Source organism: Mercurialis annua, linkage group LG1-X, assembly GCF_937616625.2.
Source record: "Mercurialis annua linkage group LG1-X, ddMerAnnu1.2, whole genome shotgun sequence".
NCBI classification, from domain to species: domain Eukaryota; kingdom Viridiplantae; phylum Streptophyta; class Magnoliopsida; order Malpighiales; family Euphorbiaceae; genus Mercurialis; species Mercurialis annua.
The window spans coordinates 54378736-54397722 of record NC_065570.1 but is presented as its reverse complement, the minus strand read 5'-3'; the positions used below and the strand labels follow the sequence as shown (position 1 = coordinate 54397722).

Sequence of the window (18987 nt, the reverse complement as noted above, 5' to 3'; positions counted from 1 at the left end):
TTGGTACTAAGGGGTGGGATGAGAGTTAAGAACTGTATGGAATCTTCTTACCGAGATGAATCTTGTTGGTCAATGAACCTTCAAAGTTCATTTTTGTAACTTGTTTTTGTGCCCTCTAAGTTCAGGGCCTTTTCTTGCCTTTCTAATCAGGGCTTCTAATTTATTTTTGTTCCATTTTCTTTGTAATAACTTAGTTTTCGCTACTTAGTGCCTTTACAACACTTTACCATATATGGAATAAAGTTGTTGATAGTATCTCATTTTATGAATGTATATATGATTTTATTGACATTGTGATTGTACATTCTTCTTGTTGTATTTGATTTTTATAAATTTTCTGATGTTGCCTTTCCATTTTCCAGCTTTGTACAGAAATGTTATTTGAACGTTGTTCAAGACCTTGCACCTTTCGTGGATGTTCTTTTTGTTCTAAGCTTGTGTCATTGTATTTTTTTTTTTGAACTTCTATTTCATTTTTTGTTTAATATTGTTTTCTAGCTCGTGCCTCTATGACTTCCTTATATAGTCGGGCTTATGCTTTTAGTGTTTTTTCTGATTGTTGTTTTGTTTCCTCGAAGTGTCATTTCCGGCTTACTTTATAAAGTTTCAAAGCGTGAGGCTGCTTCGCCCCCTAGCATGATTTTTGCTTATGAATTAATATCCAAAATAGGGTTTTGTTTCTTTCATTCTAGTCGGTGTTGCGGCTTTTTCTAGTAAGATTTGCACCTTCATAAGTTTAGCTTTTCATCTTTTATTAGTAGGGTATTTACCTTTTGGTTTTACCATCGTATTCTATTTATGAGAAACATGGTTCTTGTAGACATGATTTTTCTTTGGCAAATTATATGTTTGATTGGTTATGGCATGTTGTTAAATTATGGTGGTCGGGTTTACGCATCTTATACCATGATTTCATGGATGAATGCAATTGCTAATATGCTTGGCTTACGCCTTCCATATGTTATTTTTTAGGGCTTCATTGCCATTCCTTTCCATAAATGTTTAGCTTACGCTTTGTGCATTTCCTATGTCGGGCTTGCGCCCTTGTATTGTATTCTTTGTGCTGGGTTGCCCAACAGCTTGTTTCGATGTTTTTGCTTGGTTCAGATTCAAAATTGACCTTGATTTGAACCAGTGGATTCATGTCGACCGGAGGAACAATTTTTATGTTTTGACTAGACCCTAAAATCTAATTGTACTAACAGACAAATGACAGAAAACCACCATATATGTATATCAATTGTTGTATTGAGTATTTTGAAAGTGTTAATTGCTTTTTATGCATGTCGAAATCCAATTTTAACATGATTAATCAGATAATCACGTCAATTTAGTTCCAAACTAATCAAACACATAGAAATTTTTGGAGTGCCATAATATTTGTAGTTAGTTGTTGTATAGAAATTCATGATGGTAAATAATAAAATCAATCTCACTTGTATATCCAGTTTAGTCTTTATGTATATAATTGGAATAAAATTGGCTTCTATATGTTACGTATTAGAAACCCCTAGGGTTAGATGCTTGTTTAGGAGTATTTGCTTCTTATTCACCATGGCAATTCAGATCGAATCATATGTCAGTCATGAATATAATGCATGTTTACATCTACTTTCTGCATTTATTTCCAGTCATTTACTTTCCAATATTTATTTCCAGACATTCTATTTGATGAGACTGTTATTGTATATATAACATGAGTTATTTTATTTGGGATATACCTGATAAATCGATAAAATTAATAAATCAAGTACAAGAGTTAATACAAATTCGGATCTTTCTATTCGGTGCACGTCGTCCTATACATTTATAAGTGAGTGGGACGTCCAGTCGGTAGAAAATATATTCTGTAACTTAGATAGGTGGCGACTATATCTAAGGTTGCCATAAATTTAGGCGAACCGGGGCCCAAAGCATCTATTGGTTTTTTAGTTGAGAAAATATATTTTTAATTGAATCAGACCGAGTTAAAATCGTTAATATACATGGTTCGACGAATTAACTTACCGGTTTAAAGGACTTCATCGTCCTTTATATACTATATTTTATTTTATTAATTAGACTGTTCAACTTTTTTATATTTTTTACATGGTTGTCAAATTGGAACCAAATCGGTCGGTTTATTCAGGCTAATAAGGAACTAGATTGATTTTGGTTCGGATTATTATAATAACCCTCTGTATAAAGAACCGTCAAAATATTAATAAAAATAAAATATTAATTAATATTTAAAATTATTTCTATGACAAATTTATCCATATTTAGAGAAAACAATCATGATTTCTTAATAATACAAAAAATTAAGATAGATATATAATTAATATCTTATGATTTTTTTGATTATCAACTAATTTATTATAAAAAGAAATTGAGAATCAATTAGACTTTTCATTTTTTTATTAAGGTATTGGCAAAACAAATCCTAACGTTTCATCTTTTTTGCGATTTAAGCCTAACGTTTAAAACGTTACGAAACAGATCTCGACCTTTTTAATTTTTGCATTTTGTAGTTCAAACTGTTTTCCGGCCATTTTTTGCATGTGTGGCAGCCGTATTATCAGCATATTAAATCTCAACGTTTTAAAATTTTACAAATAAAATTCCAACATTTTGTATTTTTGCACTCCGTAGCCTAAAAGAGATTGCAAAATGGCCGGAATTCGGGATGAGGTTGCAAAATGCAAAAATTAAAAAGTTTAAAATTTATTTCGTAATATTGTAAACATTAGACTTAAATCGCTAAAAAGTGAACGTCAGTATTTTTTTTCGCCAATATCCTTATTTATTCGCCATTTATATATAACTGTCATAAATAATAAAATCATTGGGCTAATGAACTGATTTATTGTTCCTATATTTATCAATTTTTATTATAATTTTAGAAATAGTAAGTATTTTTTTATCTTATCTTTAATGATGTAATTAGCATACTATAACAACATATATATGCCAATCACCATCTACAAAATAATTTAATTGTTAGGACAAACACATTATTGATCATAAATAGTGCAACTAAAACAATATATACAATAGAAACATTTATATAAAAACAGATGATGAGTGTACTCCTTTGCATCTTTATGGAATTAAATAATCATAGTGTAATTTTCACAGCCGACTGGTTCATCCAAAATTATTTTTCATATTTTCTATGCCTGGCACATCATCATTAAACCATTAATATATGCACAATACACATATGTTGTATATCCATACACTAAAAACAAATACCAAATTTCTAAAAATTCATAAAGACTAAGCAAAAGCAATATAATGTTCTAATTATTTTTCTGATTAATTAAACATCAAGCAATTATTGCAATTATATAATTTTAACAACCAATAATTGATGATTGTCATGGAAAATAAAATAAATTATTGAATGATAGCTTTATTGTTTAAATCAATTTCATGAGAAATGGATAAGTCAATTTAATTATTATAATAGGAAAAAATGACTCAAATTATGAACTATTTAAATTTAACGGTATATTCCTACTACTGACGTGTACATGTGTATGAATGAGCTTCTTTTTTTTTTTGAAATAATGAATATGAATGAGTTAAAATTATAATAAAAGGAATAAGATTTTAAAAATGGCCATATACAATTTTAGTGGCCGTATTTGTTTCGAATACTGTTTTTGTAATTTATTTCTAAGCTTATTTTTATGTTTATTTGGTACGTAAGCCATTAAACATGGTTGGTTGATGGTATATGTGAATAGGTAGAACTTGCAGTGTAATCAGACAAAAAAAACAATTTATTTTCGCTCTTATTATCAGAAGTCAACTTTTCTCGTTATTATAAAAATAACAATGTCAACTTAAAATAAACATATTACAATCTTTCTTAGATAATTTAGATAAAATTCTCTATATATTTTTTAATGGATCTTGAAGAATTTTTCTATCAATAATAATGAATTTTATGAAGATAATTCATGATTTAAATTCTGAAGACTTCTTAATATGGCAGCTAATTCTAAAGAATATGGATGTATTACCTATGTATTACTGAATACGAAATAGCAGAATCAATTATAATTTTATTTTATTTTGCGAGCAAGTTATAGCTCCTTAATTACTTTTTTATTTGGCTTGTAGGTTAAATGTGTTGCATTTTTTTATTTTTATAATAATAACCACAAAAAAAATAATCAAATCAAACAAAATATTTTCGTAAATCAAGCTGTTTGTTTAAAAGTTATAGATTTCAATTATTCTTCCAATTATTTTATGGTATCATCTTCCAACTTGATTTAAAAAGTAGTAATTATCAAGTTGGAAGAATGATACCATAAATAATTACTATAAAATTAAATTTCTAGACTTCTTTTTTCAATAATTTGTTAAAAAGTTAAATTTATAATGCATACAACGTTATGATTACAACATGTATTTAATATAATAAAAAAAATACTTATTTAGTTTTTTAAATAGTGGCAGATATATTTACAGAAGATGGAGTTTATGGATCCTGTTACTTTTTTAATACTATAAATTTTACAATCTCAAAAAAATTAAACAGTTATCTTTAAACTATTTTTTAGTACTTATTTTCAAATTAATAAATATTATTTAAAATATAAGTCGACTCTTTAGTTTAATAAGAGTAATTATAGTATTATTTATAACTTAAATTATTCTATTTAAATAAGTTAATTTTTTAATATTTATATTAGCCTTAAATTGCTTAATAATTTTTAAAATGAGAGAATGCAAACTTTATATTCTATAAATAAATAAACAAATATAAAGTAAGTAACTAAGTATTTTGTATTTATTTATAAAATTTCTTTATAAAGGAATAATTATATTCATCTCAACCAACAAGCTGTAATTCAGATGATATAAGTGTTGGACAGCAATCTGCTAAAGTTGTGGGTTTAATTTCTCCACAAGCCCTCCCTCCTTCAGTTATATATATAGAAATTCTATAATATAGAATTTAGAATATATATAGAATTATCCCTGGAAACTTTTATAATAAATGGAATATACAAAATTGTGATTAATCAAATATTGTAAAGTCCCGGTATCTATTACCGGTCAGAATTGGATCATAACGGAATATATATATATATATATATATATATATATATATATATATATATATATATATATATATATATATATATATATATATATATATAATTATGTGCATCTCATTTATAAATAATTAGTCTATTGTGTAATTTGATAATTTATATGTCTATTTAGACTAAATGCTTAAAAATTATAAATATTAGAGTTTTTTGCAATTTTAATACGGACTTTCAGTTTTAGCAATATCAGATATCAACTTTTGAAATTTTTATAATTTTAAATACTGAATGATTTTCCGTCAAAAAGATACTGATGTGGACACCAGAAAAATATTTATTCTGGTGTCCACATCAGCATTATTTTAACGGAAAATTGTTTGGTGTTTGAAATTGTAAAAAATGATAGTTCATATATTAAATTCCAAAATTGAAAGTTCACTTTAAAATTGTAAAACACGCTAAATAAATAAAAAAATTATTTTAGATGTTTCAAATATTGAAAAATTTACAATTTTAATTTGGTTAACTAATTTATAATATAAGTATTACTCTTCATTTATGATGGAGTCTGCCTTCTGATCCGGTGTATTGAACCTGCAAAACAGGGTAGAAGCTAACCAGACGGTGGTTGTCCGATTAACTCTCCGATGCTAAAATCAGTATTGAGCTTAAGCAGAGTTTTGTGTATATGAATGTAATTGTGTGTTTAGGCATACCTCAAACTCCTTTTATAGCAGATGATAGTATACCTTGTAGAGTTGTAGCAGGAAGGTGAATCCTATTTTGTAGGGTTTAACCTTTATTAGGAGTTATATTCCTTATTCAGACATGAGTCCTATTTAGGAACGTCTTTCCTAAATAGTCTCGTCTTCCGAAGTTAGAGATTATCTTCTTAAGTTGGAGTTTGTATCCAAATAGGATAGATACTCGAGAATATCCAGTGGATCTTATCATCTGCCCGAATTCCAAGGTCGACGTGCTTTGTCCGAGTCCTCAGGGATCCAGTATTCTTCCCGTTGGACGGTGTTCTAGTCGAGACAGATCCTATGGATTCGGCCATCTGTTTCATCTGGTTTAGCCCTTGGTGCGGGGGGCCAGTATCGTCTGAGAATGGATCTCATGCGACTCGGCTTCATTGTACTTAAAATAGAATTCGGTATCCATCAATTCATTTCAAGTGTTACCTTCTTTAAATCATTGTTAATTATTATTAAATTTAGTATGAAATTAATAATAAATTTAATTTCTCAATTTTTAATTTTTAATTTTTAATTCTATAAAATGACTAATATTTTTAAATCATATAATTAATAATATTTACAACATTTCATATAATTAAGAAGATAATATATTTTTAATTTTGCAAAAAAAAATTGGCGATGGAAGACACACTTGTATTTAGCACTCCCTCCGATTCATAATATTTTTCGCATTTAGTTTTGACACAAGAACTAAAAAAGCAATTAATATGTATTAATTTATGAACACTTTTACTAAGTTAATCTTATATTGAAACTTATTTACATTTATAACTACTATTTTTATTTGTTTATTGTATTCTTTCAATAAATTAACGGCGGACAAATATGAAAAAATAGTAATTAATGCTCTTTTGATATTATAACATGACAAATATTATGGACCAAAAATATTTTTTAAATGCGATAAATATTATTAACGGAGGGAGTAATAAATTTTTAATAGTATAAAATTAGCCGACCGAGATAAACATTCCAAAATTTGGTTTCAACCACTACAAACAAACATATTAAAGAAAAAATTACCACAAAATTTGGTTCTTCTAATTATGCCAAGTCAGTGCCTTAATCAGCAATGACACAATTAGGCAGCATAAAAGCCAGCCAAAACTGAAAACATTTAAATAGAAAATAAAACTAAAACTTTGAGAAAGACCCAAAGGTGAACCTAACCACATATACGTCCAAATTCAACCGTTTAGACACTACAAACGTACAAAAAGTTGCTCTTTTGGGTCCATTAAAATCAAATCTATCAGTTTGACTTTTCATGTCCACGTGTTCCCATAATGGCAGTTTCGTAATTAAAACAGTAAACTAATAATCCAAAACCAACGACGAACACAACGATGAATGAACCAAGCCAAAATACAAATACTGATGATGACTTCCGATGCAACCCCAATTTTTGTTATTTATACCTTCTTATTATTTCAATCCATTTTCCAAGGACTTCTCTTTTCTTGTCTGCAACAGAAGTTATTATTTTCTCGAGAACCAAACACAAGCAAACTATTTTCTATTTGTTCTTATTTTGGGTGGATTCATTGAACCTAGACAGGATTTGGGTTTTGCTTATTTTGCAGGAAAGTTGAATTCTTTAATCAAAATCAGGGGGGATGACTGTAAAATTTTATAGGTATTTTTTTCAAAGTGTGTGGTGGTAACGTATATACGTAATGCCGAGATGCTGTCTGTTTATTTGAGTTATTTATTTATTTGTTTATGTTTTCCTTTTCATGTAATGTTTTTTTCTTTTACTTTCAGTGGTTGAGTGCTAGCATGGATTTTTGATCACAAGGGGGAACTATTATTTTCTTATTATATAAATACTTTTCTTTGGCAATCTTGTGCTGTCCACTATCAATGGTTTTCATGGGAAGTACATGAATGAAAATTGAGGTGAGATATAATATATCATGCTTACACTTTATATTACCTTTTAGCTTTCTTTATTCTCCAATCAAAATATTGTTAGATACCAATGTGATCATGTTCTAAAGGACATTCTAATTGTTGGTGTTTTTTCTTTTTCTTTTACTGCTAATTACATGAACAATGTAGGTCTTAAGTAAGTTTTAAGAGTAGTGATTTGGATATTAGCAGCTCGACCATTTGTTTAATCAAATTATAATTTACTAATGATTGGTAAAGTCAAGCTGGCTTTTAAGATTTTCAGAAGGGCATTTCGTAGTTGATTGATTCATTTTATAATAAATTTGATTTTTTTAATGCCCTTTTATTAATTTTCCTTCTGACTATAATATATTTTTATGGCTTTGCTTTGTAGAGATTAAAGTCTTAAGTGCTTATCTTTTGATGTCACTGAAAAAGAATAATTATTTATTTTCTGGCTGCTAATCATACAAGTGATGCTAAAACTTTCTTGTTCCTTGTTTGGTTTTTAACTTTAGATCCTAAAAAGTTCCATAGTAATTTAGGTGAGAAGCACTTCAGTTTTAGTGGGTGCAATATCTGTCTGGAAAAACCTGAGGTAGCTAAAGACCACTTTGATTAAAGGAAGGAATCATAAGTACTGGATGGTTGTGATGAATTTGGATTTCATCTTTTAACTTTTTCATTATTTTGACTATGAAATAAATTAATATATGCAATAGCCATCAATTCTGACCTCTATGTCAATGTACAAAGTCTTTAAACTTGAGATGAAACGCTATGTTATACAAAAATTTGTCAGAGTTCTACATTTCGGCATTTTCATAAACCCTTCTAAAACCTCAAAATTTTATCTTTATAACCTACTTTTGTTATAATATCGTAGACGCCGTTTACTGTTTCAGCGTTTTCCATTCGAGACGATGCAAAACAGAATTTTATTATGTAAAAGATAAAGAAATATATAGCTACATCTACATGATGTAAGTTTTATTTGCATCTGCCACATGTGAACCTCAGGTCAACACCTTCCTCAAGCTGCAATTTTTTAACTTTGTAAGCACCAGATTGTTTGTGGAAATAATCTCCTGTTTTGTCGGCCTTAATTTGTTTTAAAAAATATGAAGTCCACTCTCTTGGTGTACATAGTAATGTATGTGACATGTAAGATTGATCTAGGTTCATGCTCAATTGTTTCTGATCATTAATTCCCTCTATCAACTATAGGAAAGTCTGACCAGTAAACCATTTAGACTTTAGAGCTTATATAAGTAACACTTGTTATACTATTCTCTCATTGCATTTGCATTTGCATCTTCCTATACCTGCAATCTAAGTTCCTCTTCAGTTTGTTAATTCAGGTTAGCAAAAAGTTTGTAACTGTCTGTTTCCTTATAAACATATATGAACTCTGAGTTCTAAACTTGACAGTTACTATAGCTTGAAGAATGCATAGTCTCCTGTTTTTAATTTATAATTTTTAGCAATGTCGTGCTTCTGATGATGGTTATCCTGCTTTTCAGGTGAATTAGGAGTTGATGTCTTTGGTGCACTCAATGGACGCAGAGCATGAAACAATGGATCATGTGAATAGTTTAAGTCAGCCTCAGAACACAATACACAAAGTTGTTCTTCCTCCTAAGCAGAACCTCTTGAAAGAGTTCAATGCGACGTTCAAAGAGACATTCTTTTCAGATGATCCTCTTCGTCCGTTCAAGGATCAGTCAGGATCTAGAAAGTTAATTCTAGGCATCCAAGCCATCTTCCCCATACTTGATTGGGGAAGAGGTTATAATTTAAAGAAATTTCGAGGGGACCTTATCGCAGGACTGACAATTGCTAGTCTTTGCATTCCTCAGGTTTGTTACGTTTATAAGACACAAATGAAGAAACAGAATCAGCAATTCTTGTACTACTTTTGAACTTTTACTAATATCTTCTTCACTGGAAAAACAGGATATTGGATATGCAAAACTTGCAAACTTGGATCCCAAGTATGGTTTATGTAAGTTTCTCTTACTTGCACTTATCTTACAACGTTGCCTTTGCCTTTCATATGTTTGCTGATTGCACTCGTGTTGTTTTGTTTGAAACGTTCATCAGACTCCAGCTTTGTTCCGCCTTTGATATATGCTTTCATGGGAAGTTCTAGAGATATAGCTATAGGACCTGTGGCTGTGGTGTCTCTTTTGTTAGGGTCTCTGCTTCAGGATGAGATTGATCCTAAAAAGAATCCAGATGAATATCTGAGGCTAGCATTCACAGCTACCTTTTTTGCAGGAATCACCCAAGCAGCCCTCGGGTTCTTAAGGTAATTCGGCACCTAATCTTTTTCAAGTTTTAAGAATCCATGTACTCTTTAATGTGCATTCTTTCTAGATTTCATATTTCATATTTATCTACTGCCTTCGGCCTTTAGCTTTCATTTTGCTATGTCAAATAATAACCTGGTTTGGATCCTGTGATCAGATTGGGTTTCTTGATCGACTTCCTATCGCATGCTGCTATTGTTGGTTTTATGGGTGGAGCTGCCATCACAATTGCCCTCCAACAGCTTAAAGGTCTTCTTGGAATAAAAGATTTTACGAAGAAAACTGATATTGTTTCCGTAATGCATTCAGTATTTGGTTCCATTAATCATGGAGTAAGTTCTTTCTTCTTTGCATTTTCTTACAAAATCAAGGAATCCCCAAGTTAGATAGTAAGAAGTTTCAAATCCCTAGCTAGCGACTGAATTCTTTCTGTAAAAATTCTTTCGCAGTGGAACTGGCAGACTATTGTTATTGGTGTGAGCTTTTTAGCTTTCCTCATTTTTGCCAAGTACATTGTAAGTCTTTAAAACTTGGTCATATTGTTCTAAACTAGTTATTTCCAAACCATTTTTTTATTCTTGTTCTGATTGTCATACAGGGAAAAAAGAACAAGAAATTCTTCTGGGTGCCAGCAATCGCTCCATTGATATCAGTTGTTCTGTCAACTTTTTTTGTCTACATAACTCGTGCCGACAAACAAGGGGTTCAAATTGTAAGTAGTTATACATTTCTAGCTTGTTTGATGTTCTTACTTTTATATATATATATATATATATATATATACATAACAAGTAATTTAAATCTGTAAGAAACATAAAAGAGAGCAGAAAAAATGATTCTAATGGCATGTTTCTTTGTCATCTGCAGGTAAGACACATAGACCAAGGAATTAATCCTGCATCTCTGAATAAAATATATTTCAGTGGTCCATATCTTGCAAAAGGTATTCGGATTGGTGTTATTGCCGGGATGATAGCATTAACGGTAATACAACTATGCGATCCATCTTCTAAGAAATTTAATAGCATTTTAAGTATTTCTCTGCGGACTCATTATTGCTTGCAATGCTTCATCAGGAAGCTACAGCAATTGGAAGGACATTTGCATCCATGAAAGACTATCAACTAGACGGAAACAAAGAAATGGTGGCGCTAGGAACAATGAATGTTGTTGGTTCAATGACTTCTTGCTATGTCGCCACAGGTGAGAAGGATGCATATTAATTTACCTATTTATGTAAAAGATAGTGGATACATGACTTTAACAAGATAAGTATAAAATTCAAAGCATCCAACCCATGTAATCTATGTTGCACGGAAGCAGAAACAGACATACTAAAACAAAAAAATGGCGTAACAATATTTGTTACAAAAATACTTTATGTATTTATATATTACATGTAAAAAAAAGTTTCGGAGTTTCAAAAGCGTATTCAGAAACGGAATGTAATATGTAGGACTCAGCAAGTTTCCTTGTAGATGTAAATAAATGCATCCAATCCTATAATGTATCTGGTCAAATTGTTGGCTAAGTTCAAAATATTGACTTGACTTTATGACGGCTATCTTGCAGGTTCATTTTCTCGGTCAGCCGTAAATTACATGGCTGGCTGCCATACAGCAGTCTCCAACATTATCATGTCTTGCGTTGTGGTTCTTACTTTATTTTTCATCACACCTCTATTCAAGTATACCCCAAATGCTATTCTAGCCGCCATTATTATATCGGCCGTGCTTGGCCTAATTGACTTTGAGGCAGCAATTTTGATATGGAAGATAGATAAATTTGATTTTATTGCTTGCATGGGAGCATTCTTCGGCGTAATTTTTTATTCAGTAGAAATCGGCCTATTGATTGCAGTAAGAATCAATATTTCTTATGTATAATTTCCTTACGAAATTTTGGTTGTCATCTGGATAGATAAATTAACTTTACTTCGTTTTTATCAGGTTGCAATATCATTTGCCAAAATTCTGCTGCAAGTTACTAGGCCACGGACTGCAATTCTAGGAAAATTAGCTGGAACAAATGTGTATAGAAACATTCAACAATATCCAGGGGCAACTAAGGTTCCTGGTGTTATGATTGTGAGAGTTGATTCTGCAATTTACTTTTCCAACTCCAATTATATTAGAGAGAGGTAAAACTGCATTTTTCGTTCTTCAGAGCTCACCGTGCTAGATATTTAATAAAAGTAAGCAGGCTAACTTGAACTATGTTGTCGCAGGATTTTGAGATGGTTGATAGATGAGGAAGAAGAATTAAAATCATCCTACCAACCAAAAATACAGTTTTTAATTGTGGAGATGTCGCGTAAGTTGTACTATTTTCCGTTCGTATTAATTACGCCGACTAATTTTGTAGTAGTTCTTTTTTTTCCTCTTATTCTCATTATGATGCTTATATCTATTTTTGCATACTTGAACAGCTGTTACTGACATTGACACCAGTGGTATCCATGACTTGGAAGAACTATACAAGAGCCTTCTAAAGAAAGATATTCAGGTAACTAAAAAATTGCAGAAAATAACTATCATTAATCCACACATTAATCTATATATATATATTAATAATAAAAATAAAATGGTGTCAAATTAATTTCATACCTGAGATGTTACTTAATGTGACAGCTGATTCTAGCAAATCCTGGACCTGTGGTAATCGACAAGCTCCACGCCTCGAGTTTTGCTCAAACAATCGGTGACGATAAAATCTTCCTTACAGTAGCAGATGCAGTGTCATCATGTTCTCCAAAAATGGCAACACAAGCCGTTTGAGATATTAAAAAAAGAGTATGGATGAGAGTGGTTTTAATGGCAAAGTGAGGGAGAGGAAACTTGTGTTTATAGTAAGAATTGAGTTAGTTGGTGATGTGATGTTGGTTTCTTTATGGTTTCATTTTGGTTTCTTTTCCTGCTCCCGGCCAAAAATACAAGGATAAGGCTTCACTCAAGGATAAGGCTTCAAGGAAATAAAAGAATATTGTGAGTGTGTTTGTTGTTGGTGTTTAACTCCACTGATTCTGAACTTAATTACTTGTAAATTTTAATATTACACACATTAGTAAAATCCTTTCCTTATTTTACAAGTTACTTTGTAAGTATATGCTATCTGCCATTGGATTACAGCATTACAAAATATTCTGAGAATTGGTAGTCCTAAAAGCTGTGGACTTTGGACATCATTTTATTGTACAGATGTTATGTTTTAATGTTTTATTTTGGTGATATGCTATTTAAATCAATACTTTTTTATTATATTTTCTTATGTGAATCTGTAGATTTTAATTTTTCTTAGATGGTAAATTGTTATTTTTTTATCAAAGAAGGAACGATAGTAGATCAACAAATAGTAGTAGATCAATGATAAAGGGGTCCACAGACAGGGATGATGGCTATGAACATGGTCGTGAAAGAAGCTAAATTCATCAAGACTTAAAAAAATGAGCGCAAAAGTTTAGGAATATTATAATAAGAGACCAAAAACTATAGTTTTCTATAATTGACTAGTTACTTCTTTTAGATAAGATTCTTATCCACCAGGTGGATCAAGGAAAGTTTTATTCCTTTTTAACAATAAATAGAAGGATTAATCCATTTTAAAGTTTTTTAATTTTATGTTTTTTATTTATTTGGTTCTTTAATTTCTATTTGGGTTTATTTGTCCTCTTAATTTTACGTTTTATTTATTTATATTATTTCTGAATTTTTATTTGGTCTTATATTTTTTTCTGAATTTTATTTTTCGCTTGTTTGAGGACTTAGAGAAAGCGAAGAATAAAATTTCAGGGAACATATACGACTAAATGGAAGTTCAGGGACCATATAAGATTAAATAGAAATTAAAGTAACAGATAAGTAAAAAAGGTAAAAGTTAAGAAACCTTAAAATAAATTAATCCTAAATAAAATCTAACTGGATTAATCGTTAGTATTAAAAATATAATATTAAGTTAATATAGCCGAAATAATATGCTGAACAAAGTCCAATTGGATCCATTTTTTTTTACCAAATAGCCGAAATAATATGCTGAACAAAGTCCAATTGGTTCTTACTTTATTTTTATTTAAGGTTTGTCTTAGATTGCTAGTTTTGGTTATTCATTGATTGGTTGGATTATTTGAGATAGAATTGAGATGGTGTTAATAGAGGTCGTTCTTAACAATAATTAAGGACTTATTAAAATGGCTAAAAAGATTATTAAAGGGTTGATTTTGATCTATTAAAAAATTACTTTGGATACCTAATTGATGGGTGGTTTAATTAATGTTTTGGCTTATGTTACGTTGCCTACTTAGGGATGTTTGAAATCATTTGTAAAGGGCTGAAAGTATGTTTTAAAATAATGGTTTTGGCATATAAGGGATGTTAGTTCTACCTTGGGTTGTTGGGAAACCAATTACTTTAAATGGTGGTAAGTTATGTTAGGAGTTGGTATTTATGTTAATAACTTCTAATATGAATTTAAGTGTTTAAATGTATTCAAATCAATTGTGGTTTCATCTAAGGTGATGTATTTAAACGAGATATATTTTGGGTGATAATTGCCAAGTGTTGGCAAATTACTTGGGTTGTTGTAACTTTGGTAGGTTAAGTTTAATATGAGTTTTTGTTTTCAAATTAACTTTGGTTTATTAAAGGATTTGATTACTTTGGTTTTGAATGAAAGGATTTATATTTTGGATTTTGCTTTGGCATATTTTGGGTCGGGTTAGACTTGTGTCGTCCGACATGTTGTGTTAAGCTATATAGTGGATAAGGCCAACACACAATTTTAGGAACTTTGTTTATTTGGTTCGTTTGGTATATGGATGTTTACCTTACTTTGATTTGTAGGTTGGTTGTATTTGAGATAAGGTTAAATGAAATGTTTAGGTTAAATGATATGTTTAGGTAAACACAACTTTAGGTTAAATGATATGTTTTGTTAAATGACAGGAGTGTGTTGCAGACTTCTGTTGGCCACTGATAGAAACATAAGTATCCATAATACAAGAGATTGTATAAATAGATTTGTTGAGAAGTCGATACAAATAAGATATAATCATCTGCAAACAGTAAATGAATAATCATAGGACAAAACCTATTAAGTTGAATATCCCAAAAAGAAAAATTGGCAATTGGCTGTTCTAATGAAAGAGAAAGATCCTCAGAGCAAGAACAAACAGTAATTGAAAAAGAGCATCCCCTGACGACAGGGGCGGAACTAGGGAGGGTCGAAGAGGGTCGGCCGACCCTCCTCGCCGGAAAAAAATTAAAAAAAAAAATAGATTTTTCGGATTATTTTCCGTAGGGGCGGTTATAACCGCCCCTACATGTGTTAGGGGCGGGTTTTTTTTTCTGTAGGGGCGGTTTTAAACTGAAAATTAACACATTTAAATTGTTTTATAGCAGTTTATTTTTTTTAAATAGCCGAACGTAAAATTTCGACCCTCCTAAATTAATGTCCTGGTTCCGCCACTGCCTGACAAATCTCTCGCATCGGAGAAAAATACCCATAGCAAGAACCATTGAATTGCAACAAATAAGAAACCATGGTAATAGATTCCATTATCGACGACATAAAAATTGAATGAAATGCCCATTTTTCCATAGTACACTGAATATAAGACCATTTCAATCTGTCATAAAACCATGGTGTAGCATTTCATAGGTCAACAAAATATTATCAGAGGTAAATTTGTCTTTTATAAAAGCATCAGGAGTAGAAGAAATAAACAAACGCAGCACCTTTTGTAACCTACTAGTAAATTAGTAATTATCTTCAAGATAATTTTATAAAAAAGAGAGCATAACTAATTGAAAATGTACAAATTAATTTAAATTAATTTATGTTTTTAAATTTTTTAAAAATTAATAATAAATTGGATTAATAATAACTTTTGTATTTATTAGAATATAAAAGAATGTAATTTAGATGACGCATATGTTAGGTCATGATTGATCTATTATTTCATTTCGGATAACATGAAACATATACCATTGCATATTGATTCTTGGTATCCTACCGGCTACCTTGAGCTTAATACATAGTTTGATTTCTGAATTTATAACCTTTTATCCATCTAACTTCTAAACTAAACGTTTGACATATTGAACCTCTGAACTTACTAAATAATTCTTCTTAACTCTTGAAACGTATTGAGTTTCATGGCGAAAGATCTTTGACTGGACTGTTAGCTCGTTTGCCACATATGACCAAATATATAACGCTTAATACATCGTTTAATCCCTGAACTTATAATAATTTACCTATCTGACCCCTAAACTTTTAGTTTAACCCATCACATCTCTAAACTTTTTAAATTATCCTTCTTAAACCTTGAACTTGAGAATTTAAATTTATTTTAATTTACATTTTATTTTTAATATATATTTAGTTTAATTAATAATAAATAATAAAATATTTTTAAATAAAATATTGCTTTTCCATGCTCTATATACAATTTGTTTAAATGATACCGTTTATTTTATAGATATTATCGGTTTTAATAAAATTCTAATGAAAAATAATTATACTTTATTTAATAATTATTTTTATTTAATTTAATAATTATTTTAATTTATTTTAATTTGTAACTACAATAGACAAGATGAGATCTGAATAAACAAGCTACAAACAACTCAAATGGCCAACAAAACTATTATATTGTACAGTAGACCCTATAATATTTAATATTCAATAAATAAATAATTCTAATAACTAATAAAATTATAAGAAACCAACTCCATTCCATGTCGGATAATTAATAATTCTATTATTTAATAATCTATAAAATTTAAAATATATTTTCATATAAATATTAATTATTAGAGAGATTTAATATATATATATATATATATATATATATATATATATATATATATATGGAATAAATTAAATTTATATGTTAGACATAATTAAAGTAATTTTATCAAACACTTATTTTATTATGTGCTACATATAAATTAAGCTATTTTACTTTGTGAATATTTTATCTTGATAATTATTTTTTTTAATTCAAGTTGATATTTTTTGAACTAAATATAACTTTTTTTTTAATTAAAAATATAAAAACATTTTTAGAATAACTGTGAAGTGTATTTAGTTGATATTTTTATAATATAATATAAATACGAGGTCTGTAAATTAAAATAACTTAAAATATATTTTATAAATTTATATTTTTTTATATAAAAATTCAATTAATTAATAATGCTAATAATTAATAAATTTTTAGTCCACCAAATTATTAGAGGGTTGGATGTATTGTTAAATATAATTTTCATATAATAAAAAATAAATTTAAAATAAATAGATAGCAAGCATAAATAAACTATTATAATCATAAAATAGACATTTAATAAACTAAAAATAAATTTATATAATAAAATAATAATTAAAAGTAAAACTAATAAAATAAATTAAACTAAATATTAAGTTAAATGGAAATAATTATTAAATAAGATATAACTATTTTTTATTAGAATTTTATTAGAACTGATATATGTATACAAAATAAATTGCAAGATAAATGATATATATTTTAAAAAAATAGTATATAAAACATGAGAAAAAAATAATTATTTTATATAAAAATATTTCATTAATAATTATTAATTAAATAAAATATATATTAAAAATAAAATTTAAATAAATTTAAAACATTCAATTTAACAAGTTTAGAGGTCTAATGGGTTAAATAAAAAGTTTAGGGGCCAGATAGGTAAATGAATACAAGTTCAAGAGTGAAACGATGTACAAGCCATTTTATTTTATCCACCTAAACTTTGATTTTCTGTCTTGACACGCCAGTTTTTGTTTGAACACATACACCAAAGTCAAGTGGAGAGGAGGGGTTAAACGTTAATAAAATTATCAAACTCAAGGGTCAAAAGAGATTATTTAATAAGTTCAGAGGTTTGATGGGTCAAACGTTAAGTTTATAAGTTTTTTTTACCATGTTAAATTTAAAAATTAGATGGATAAAGGAGTACAAGTTCAAGTCAAACTATATATTAAGCCGGCTACTTGAATAAGTTCCACCACATTAAATGTGTATTACGTGGCATATGCTCTTTGAGTATTATCGTTGTGTGTTTTAGCCATGTAAGCATTATATGATATTTAATGACATCATACCATTTTGGGATCATGAAAAAAGTATCTAAAATTTTAAAAATATTTATAAAAATACTCCTAAATTTTTTTATTTACAAAAATATCGACCGATTTAAAATTATTTATAAAACTACCAAAAAATGAATATTATGTACAAACATACGATGTGTATAATTTTGGTATATTAAAACTATAAAATAGAGAATTTAAAAATAGTATTTGGTTTATTATTGATATAATTTCAGTATACTTTCGGTATTATCGATAATAATTTTTTTATATATTTTTTAGATGATGACATGTATATTTTTTATATGTATTCTCACTATAGTTTGTAATGAACTAGAGAATTTGTATATTGTTGGTATAATTTTAGTATATTATTAGTTTAATTTATAGTATACGACATGGTGTAATGTTAGTGTAATTTTTATCTAATATTAATAAAATTTCAATATGTTTTGATGAGTATACTCTTGGTATATTGTTGTATAATTTTGGTATATTATTAGTTTAATTTTTAGTATGCAATTTGATGTAATTTTTATAAATTTTTATTTAATATTAATAAAATTTTAGTACGTCTTGATGTGTATAATGTTGGTATAATGTTAGTATACTTTTAGTTTATAGTATACTAACATTATACCAACAGTATACACCGTATGTTTGTAATTAGTTTTATTTTTTAGTATTTTTTTAAATATTTTTAAATCATTTAGAATTTTTATAAATGAAAAAAGCCGGCATATATTTTTGTATTTTTTTTATATAAATGGTGTAATTTCCTCTATCATTTTTGGTGGCTAAATTTCTATCGTGGACCGGAGCCCATGAATACTCGAGCCCTTAAATCCTATGTTCTTCATC

General features: G+C 28.6%; 1 protein-coding gene and 1 long non-coding RNA gene across 6 annotated transcripts; one reads left to right on the top strand and one right to left on the bottom strand.

Moving 5' to 3' along the window:
• Positions 1–7010: 7010 nt before the first annotated feature.
• LOC126656011 (sulfate transporter 1.3) lies at positions 7011–13274 on the top strand. Of its 5 annotated transcripts, XM_050350450.2 has the most exons (15): positions 7011–7448; positions 7577–7711; positions 9229–9564; positions 9662–9710; positions 9809–10016; positions 10175–10349; positions 10467–10532; positions 10616–10729; positions 10885–11001; positions 11094–11220; positions 11590–11876; positions 11967–12157; positions 12245–12330; positions 12446–12522; positions 12648–13274. In XM_050350450.2, the coding sequence occupies exons 3-15, from the start codon at positions 9244–9246 to the stop codon at positions 12792–12794; spliced, it is 1965 nt and encodes a 654-aa protein (XP_050206407.1). In that variant the 5' UTR covers positions 7011–7448; positions 7577–7711; positions 9229–9243; the 3' UTR covers positions 12795–13274. The 5 variants fall into 5 exon arrangements, with proteins under 5 accessions (XP_050206407.1, XP_050206420.1, XP_050206437.1 ...); XM_050350463.2 differs by having other exon boundaries at positions 7011–7711; XM_050350480.2 differs by lacking the exons at positions 7011–7448; positions 7577–7711 and adding an exon at positions 8501–8725.
• LOC126656036 (uncharacterized) lies at positions 11293–12759 on the bottom strand. Its single transcript, XR_007633148.2, has 2 exons — positions 12624–12759; positions 11293–12526 (listed from the first exon to the last, which is right to left on the bottom strand). It is a non-coding gene; the product is annotated as an uncharacterized LOC126656036 (long non-coding RNA).
• Positions 13275–18987: the final 5713 nt, after the last annotated feature.

Bases quoted from the DNA above. Each gene is read 5' to 3' on its own strand.
- LOC126656011 (XM_050350450.2), top strand. From the start codon at position 9,244: ATGTCTTTGGTGCACTCAATGGACGCAGAGCATGAAACAATGGATCAT. The intron at 10,533-10,615 runs GTAAGTCTTTAA...ATTGTCATACAG, and splicing joins TCATTTTTGCCAAGTACATT to GGAAAAAAGAACAAGAAATT. The intron at 11,877-11,966 runs GTAAGAATCAAT...CGTTTTTATCAG, and splicing joins AAATCGGCCTATTGATTGCA to GTTGCAATATCATTTGCCAA.